The sequence below is a fragment of the Melanaphis sacchari genome, unplaced genomic scaffold, assembly GCF_002803265.2.
Source record: "Melanaphis sacchari strain LSU unplaced genomic scaffold, SCAv2.0 Contig59_pilon_pilon, whole genome shotgun sequence".
In the NCBI taxonomy this organism is placed as follows: Eukaryota; Metazoa; Arthropoda; class Insecta; order Hemiptera; family Aphididae; genus Melanaphis; species Melanaphis sacchari.
Window position 1 is genome coordinate 1324816 of NW_020271423.1, and position 8771 is coordinate 1333586.

General features: G+C 25.4%; 1 protein-coding gene across 1 annotated transcript; it reads right to left on the reverse strand.

Annotated features, from left to right (window-relative positions):
* Window positions 1-3579: 3579 nt before the first annotated feature.
* On the reverse strand, window positions 3580-7283 carry LOC112600025. The gene is made up of 4 exons (XM_025347160.1): window positions 7009-7283; window positions 5037-5095; window positions 4894-4952; window positions 3580-4822 (listed from the first exon to the last, which is right to left on the reverse strand). The coding sequence occupies exon 4, from the start codon at window positions 4744-4746 to the stop codon at window positions 3874-3876; it is 873 nt and encodes a 290-aa protein (XP_025202945.1). The 5' UTR covers window positions 4747-4822; window positions 4894-4952; window positions 5037-5095; window positions 7009-7283; the 3' UTR covers window positions 3580-3873.
* Between the last annotated feature and the right edge of the window lie 1488 nt (window positions 7284-8771).

An 8771-nucleotide genomic window follows, 5' to 3' on the forward strand; every position in this document is an offset into this window, starting at 1 on the left:
CTAACACTCGAAGTTACAAATGCGTGTGAACTGTTTAAGATTTTAGACTATCTAGAAATTACAAACCACAGTAGAGAAGCTACAATCACGATTGAAAAAAAAAGAATAATTGTGATTAAACGAAAAGTTTAAAGCGTTGGAGGATTATAGTTTTTACGCATTTAATTAGTAGGTATATGGCAAAATATTTTTAATTAAAAATATCTTTTATAATTTAATATTTTCTAGAACTGTACAGAGACGAAGAAGAAAAAAGCATTAAGAAAACTACAAGACGTATTAAACGACTACGGGAAAATAACGACGATACCGACATATATAAAAAAAATCTAAGACTGGTAATACTTCATGTGGAGAAGATGCTTTTAGAAGATTATCACATAGGTACCTAGGTACCTAATAAACAATTACTTCAAATGTCAATTGCAACGAATACGACGATTCTACATAGTGTTAGGTGCGTTACATTACTGTCTACTACCACGATTATATCATAATTTCATTACTACGACATCAGTTAATTATATCACTATTCTGATACTTGTAATTTACACAACTATGGCTATGAACTTAATAATTTTATTGACATTTAGTCTCCTCTAACTGTCTTATTAACTTGTTTCGAGTAACTAAATTCTGTAAAAAAAATTAAAAAGGTTAAGTAGGTATCCACTAATGTGATATACCTTTTTTACTGTTTGTTTTAGACGTGTACAACGTAGATAAATGCGTTGAGTCCGACAAGTCTGTGATTTGTATTTTAACCATGCTGTTCCGCGGCACTGCGTTGCGTTCGATGCGGCGAAATACAAGTTGTGTTGTTTTTCGCCGGACGCAACACATTAAATTTAGTATTTACGTTGGACACGGTGTTAGAATGCAATTGTTGATGTAATCTGAAGATTGAATGGGCCAAAAATTTCAACAATTTTATTCAATAATTGGACAAAACAATAAAACATTACAGAAACACTAGAATTTTGCGTAAAATTAAATTAAATAAAGAAATGATTTTTGTGCTACATTCTTACCATTTTTATTGATTATAATTTTTAAAATATTTTGATTATTTCTGAACTGATTAGGTAAATTTAAATTTTCTAAATTCTTTTAGGATTTTGGACTGTTGATCGAGGAATTTGAAAATTTAATACTTCACTTTAGTTCTGTAACTTGTTATTGTTGCAAATTTATTTATAAATATTAAAAATATTTAGGAACGGGTTTTTATAATTTTATTATAACTCATAAGCATTTGAATTTTGATATAATTGGATAATTCGACATAGAATAACAATTTCCATAGTTGGTTATAGGTAATTCAAAATAAAATGCGGGTATCTGATAAGTTTTAACTAAATTACTTATTTTAATATAGGTATTATACGTCTATACACAATGAAGTTTTCAAAAAATTTAAAGTAATCTAAGCTCAACCGCATTAGTAGTAGTAAAATAAATTACAGTAGAACTCCGATTATTCAAACGCCAATCAAATATCAATCGTACGCCTGATTAACCGGGTGAAAAAAAAATTGGTCTTTTAATAACTCGTAATCGTATTTTGTCGCTCTTCATAGTTCATAATCGTAATCGTAGATTAGATAATGAGTAGGTAATAGGTATTATTTTTAGAAAGATAGTAGTTTAATCGCTGTACAGTTTAGTCCGTCAATCGTCATAACGAGTGAATTTTAGCGTTACAAATTACAATATTGTCTAATAGAAAACGTGTAGGTAGTGCTTACTATGCAGTGGCGTAACTTCAAAATTTGAGCTTGGGAACGAAATTTTCAATGAGCCCTCTTCATCCAGGTATGTATACAAAGAAAATCTTAGGGGGTTTATTTACCATACTAATATTATTTAAAAAATGTATTTTTGATTATTGCATATTTTATTAAATACACGTTTTATCATTTTATAATTATTTACCTAATTAATAATAAATATTTTTTATTAATTCAATACATAAGAGTATAAGACTCAAAACTTTTTTTTGGACTTCTTGTTTGCTAAGTAGAAATAATATCTAATGTATTAATTTTTTTTTGCAATTTTCTTTTTTATTAATATTATAGCTAAACTCGACTAACAAATTTAGAACACACCGTAATTCAAGAATAGTCTTTAATTATTTTAAGTTTTTCAAAACTTCTTTTTGCACTTATCACCATTATTGGTATTGTGAAAAAAAGAAAACAAGTTGTACATAAATCTAGAAAATTTGGCGCTGTTAAACAATTGTATCCAATTATAAATTTTTCCAAGTCACGTACAGAACCTAACCATTTTGACATTAATTAGTTCAGTTTTACTGTTCTATGATAGCTATATAAATATGTTAAAACATAGTTGAAAATATAGAATTTTCCACTTAAAACTGTTCTCAACAGTAATGAGTTATCATTGAATTCTATTTTAACACATAATTTAATTAATGTATAACAAAATATTGATCTATATACATTTTAGTAACATTACCTAATATTTTAAGTTTTAAATGATCTCGTAAGATACATATTTAATTAATAGGAAAGCAATTTGATAATTGAACTATAATTAAGAAAATACCAAAGCAACAAATCCCTTTCAATGTATATTAATTTATATGAATTACAAATAAGACATACTTTATAGAAAACTATGTTGGTGATATTTTAAAATCATGATGTATAAAAAATCTTTTTATAATAATAAGTAATAAAAATAAACAATACTTCAAGGTATATAATTGTATTTTCTTTGTTTTTGCAATAGAAAATAACTGTACATTTTATATTACAATTGAAAATTTATATTAATATGTTGACTGCCACATGCCCGCCAGTGACCCAAGTTAACATCAACATTTAATGCAAATAATTCTTCAAGGTTTGGAGATAATAGTAATTAGGTTGAACTATGGCGTAAACAAGAAGAATTTGAACATTAAAAAAAAAAAAAACAATAAAATTCTTCAATAGGATTTAAAAAAATACCAATTTTATTAAAATTGAACAACTAGCTATTTTTATAATTGTAAAAATAGTATAGCTTGATACGCAAGAAGACTTGAATCACTAGCGGGCATGTGGCAGTAAACCTGTTAAAGACATCATCTCACTTATAACTTGTAGAGTGTTTGTTTAACTAAATGTATTTTATATAATTATATTACACAATTAATGATTACTTATCAAGTTTTAAAAGCTAATGGAAGCACAAATAATTATCATATTTTAATTAAGTTAAAACAAGTTAATATAATGTTTTTGGAACAAATGAAAATAACTCAATAGGAAATATTGACAATATAAGGTTAATAAAAATCATCCTCAACATAGAACACTATTTATATTGAAAATTGCGTATAAATACACAAATATACCAAAGAAGATATTAGTTATAAAAAATAATATGAACAAGCTGAATAAAACCTTGTTAAAAAAATATGAGGGTAGAGTACTTCTAAAAGTTTTTATACCTCTGTTATAAATTACTTAACAATTAAATAAAAAAAAAAAAAAAAAAAATTCAACAAAAAGTTAAAATCAAAATATTTTAGTATTTTTTTAGTTATAGAACTTATACTAGGTACTATAATATAAGATTAAAAAAATAAATAAATAAAAAAAAAAAGTGTTGAAAAATATGTATAAGAAACTATAGGAACCAATAAACAATTAGTTAATAAGGATTAAAAATGTAAACAATTTAATTCTTTTTTCCCTTAATTTTAAGTCGTTGCATGAAGGAAACTGGGTGACCATTATTTCCCTCAAAATTTTTATCTTCTTAGTGACCATTGTATTACATACACAGCAAAAATGAATTAATCTTTAGTATTAATTTAATTGATTCTGACTTGATTTATTTGAGATTAATACAATATTAATCTTTAATTGATGTTTCAATTGATATTTGGTATCCAAAAGTAGCCAACATTTCTTGTATTTTGTCATTAAACTCACAGCCATTTTCAAGAGCATAAATTAAACAATCTGTGTGTCCTCCCATTCCAGCATAGAAGGTTGTATCTTCATGCCATGGACAACCATTTTCATGGGCATATATCATGCAACTTAAACGTCCTTTTATTGCTGCGAAACAATTTACTAAGTCATTCCACGGACATCCATGTTCATGGGAGTATATTAAGCATTCAAGATGACCGTTCAATGCAACCCAGTAGCTTACATGTTCATTCCAGGGGCACCCATTTTCATGAAGATATCTTAAACAGTCTATATGGCCGTTTTCTGCAGTATATGAACATGTGGATTCATTCCATGCCACCTTCATGGAATGCAAGTATTTTATACAGTTCAAGTGACCACTTTTTGCAGAACTGTTCATAACATCTCTAGTAACTGGGCATCCATTTTCAACCGCATATTTTAAACAAGGCAATTGGTTATTCCCTGCAGCACGTATGCATGTTTCTATATTCCATGCACATCCATTTTCTTTTAAATATTTCAAACAATCAAGGTGTCCCTGGCATGCAGCTGATGAACATGTTGACTCATTCCATGAATATCCTATTTGATGAGCAAACATTAAACAATCGTAATGGCCATTGAATGCAGCTGTTGTACACAATTCAGTATTTGACAAATCTACACTGTTTTCTATTTTGGCTTTTCTTAATTCTAAACAACAATTTTTCACATCAACTTTAACAATGTTCCTAGGGATAGTATCATACCATTTTTGTTCATCATCATTACAAGCCATATAGGCCAGTTTGATAAGATCAAACATGATAAATTTTGTTTATTTAAAGGTTAAGCGTAGCCAGTTTTCTCTTTTCAAAATACTCCCGAGTTTTTAATCTTACCTAAAATAAAAGCAACAAATGAATATTGAAAAACATGTAGAAGTTTTAAACTATGAATTATTTAAGTTTACCTAAATGTCACGGATCCAATTTACTTAATGAAGTCAATTGTTTACAATAAATGTATAATCTGTAAACCAATACAAAATACATATTAATAAAAACACAATGACAATTATTTTCATAAAAACTCAAGACTATGATTTAAGTTTACCTCAATGTCATGGATACAATTTACTTGATGAAATCAATTGCTTACAATAAATATATAATCTGTAATCAAATAAAAAATACATATTAATAAAACATAATGATAATTAATTTTATAAACACTCAAGATAAAGATATGACAAGTATATAAAGACATGTGGTTAACAGTTTAAAATTTTTTTTCTATCTTAATAATTTATAAAATTATAAATGTAACATAATATTTGATTTATTATTTACATTGAATTATGATTGAACTTAAATTTATGTTATTAGCATTGTTGATTATCAAGCAATGAGTATTTTTTATAAGCTACTCAATTTCAATGGCTAATGTAAACTAAAAATCATAATTTTCAATTATTGTTATTTTATATAATCAAATTTGAAAATCTGTAATAAATTCAAATAATTAACACATAGGTATTCATTCTAAGTAGAACAAAAAACTTTTGTTATAATTATTTGCCTGTACAATTATATTATTAAGATATTTTTTCCTGAAAGTATTTTTCATTGCTATTAAATCTATTATAAGAAAAACTGCGAATTTGTAAAAAAATGCATTACTTTTAGCTTATTGTAAAATGTGGTTTCTTTAACATAATAAAGTACTAATAAATTCAATCTTGAAACTTAAAATTTTTGAAATTTTTGATTTATTAAATCTTTTATTTTTCAGTTTTTATTAATTTTTTAAAAATAATTTTAATAGTTTTCATCAATTACAATTTTTTATCCATAATTTATAAATTATTTTTTCATTTTCTTATTTTCGTTTTATAAATATTTTATACGAGTACATTCTAGCCTTGAGGATATTTAATATTTATAGTTAGTAAATATCTTTATTTAAATATATTAGAATATATATATAATGATATATAAAAATATATCTGTTGGAGGCATCTGAATATATTATTTTTAAAGTATTAACAATATAAAGTATTTATAAAACATATGTTATTTACAGATTTTTATAATAAAGTAGATATAATAAATATGTATATTTAGCCGTTAACATTAAGTATATCTCCTGTATATATTTGGTTCCTTATTGAAAAAACTTAACTATCAAAATTAATTTAAAATTGTAATATAAATTCAATTTAGGTTTTAAATTTAATTTACACTTTCCATACAAATAAAAATAATTCTATTTAGTAGAAACTAAATATGACATTGGTATAAACAAGTAATTTAAGTATAAAATATTAGATTTTATTACTCATCTTATAAAACATAGATGACATAATACGATATTGTAGGTTGTGATAATTTAAATTTAAAAAATTTTATTATTATATGATTGTGTGGATTTATGGTAAAGTATTTCTAAAAAAAAAGTATTAATATAGATTGTGAATATAGTTTTAAATAAAAAAAATAATATAAAATGATGCAATAATTTTTAAGTTAATTTGGATAACATCCTTCAGATAAGTTTGTATTCAAATCAATGAGACTAAACTGTATTTTATTTTTGAAGCAACTAATTAGCATTTCAAAACTAATATTTAATACTATTGTAATTAACTTTAAAATTAAAATATCAATAAAAACCTGTGAATTGTCCTAGGTAATATTAATTTCTTTAAATTATAAAAGCTAACAACACAAAATATGTTCAACTGAACAACAAATTTACAATGCTTTACTTTTTTAAGATGAATAACACATATGGGTGTAAGGTGCTTTTAATACAATGGTTATACTAAATGTGCGCTTTCTATTTATAATATTTATGTTAAACGTTGTTTAATACATATTCATTACAATTAAGGCGTGATAATAAATATAGTCATAATGTTAAAGTCTTTTAGACATTAGCAATAAGATAAATTTTGTGTTAGGTATAACTAAAAAATACAGAAGTTAACCTTGCCGTAATGTCGATGTCATTAATTTAAGTAATTTTATTACAAATGAAAATAAATACTAGTTATTAAATTTGGATTGTTTGTCATAATATTTACCTCTTATAGTCTTATGCAATTACTAAACGTTTATCCAACGAAATGTGTGAAGTGTACATAAACTACAAACATAATCCAACTATTGATATGTAAGCGTTTCGATACGATTATAATATAATACTAAAAATCGTTTGTACAGCTGTGTACGAGTCTACGCAGATAGGTGAAAAATTGTAAAATAGTAATAACTAATGACTGATGAGCGAATTGCGTATCACGTCATTCGGACTTGTCACAATGATCTTGTCGCTATTATTGCTAACCTATTCTTTTCGTATTTTATCGTTTTATCAGACTCCTCCGTCAGTTATTATCATGGACTCGGGAGATAAATATTATCATCTATCTTCTAAAGTCGCGGTTATTACTTATTATCATATTCGTTTGACGGTTTGTTGCGTTCACCAGCTGTAGACGATAACGCGAAATAATACTGTTTTATGGGTCTGGTACGAAACGTACAAATCAAATTCAAAATATTGACAAGTTAAAATGCCGACGGTTGAAACATCAACAAATACAAAATTTCGACAAATTACAATGCCGACAGGTACAAAATTTCAAAGAAAAAAAAATTAAATTTTATAATTTAACGTTGAGATAAAATGAACGGTATTCTTTTATATTTAGTAATATACAAAGATAAGGATAAAATAAATAGTAGGTATTTCTTATGCGACTGTGTGGTCAAATCAAATCATTTCAAAAACGCGCGTGTACGATTATTTATGAACCTCGCAGAGCCTGCTGTGTCAACTAATCAATAAGCTACATTTTTATAAAGTAATTATTTTTATAATAATATATAAGTATTGGTTTATTAAATAATTATTTTAAAATATATAATTTTATTTTGAGTATTTCATGAATTACAAAAATATGTCAACATTTACAAAACATCGACTTGAAACACTTGCTGTTTAATTTTAGTTACTGTAAATAATTAAATCAAATTAAAAAAATAATATTTCATTAGACATAGATTACGAGAGGACAGAATTTAAAACGTCATACAAAATTACGGAAACGTTTCAGTTATAGAGTTTTTAAGAGGAATTGCTTACAATATGGCATTATAATTTTTATACATGTTTCATACATTTTATTTTTATTTATAATTTATACCCAATAATATTTATTTAATTTATATAATTCGTATTTCGTATTTTATAAATTATTTAATTTTTATAATTCATATCCTATATTTTATTTTATTTATATATCATATAATTATTTTATTTATTTAAATAAATTAAAATAATAATAATTTAATTTAATTTAATTTGTCGATGTATTGACCTGTCAACATTTTGTACTTGTCGACATTTTAACTTGTCGATTTTTTGATTGTCGACGTTTCAACTGGCTCCCCTATTACATGTATGCATTTATCACCGTTGACGGCGTCGTTGGTAACAGCGCGACGCATGGTTCAAATGTGTATACAGCCAGGAAAACAACGATTCGAACCGAAATACTAATTGTGTACTTATTCGCATTGACTCATAATAGAGATAGATAAACTATACTGGAGTCTGGAGCCGACTGGAGTGCGTAATTCGTATAACATTCTGTTATGAAAAACGAGCCGACGCGTTCGAACGTTTCCTCTGCCACTGCAGGGCAACTATAACGTTATTAACCAATAATCATATCTACCTATTGTATAACAATACGGCATTATTTTCAATTTTGTTTAAAAATTATGGAATCCGGAACAAATAAAAACAATTTATTAATTTAATATGAAATACCTATATTTT

Coding starts and splice junctions, on each gene's coding strand:
- LOC112600025 (XM_025347160.1), bottom strand. CDS start 4,746: ATGTTTGATCTTATCAAACTGGCCTATATGGCTTGTAATGATGATGAA.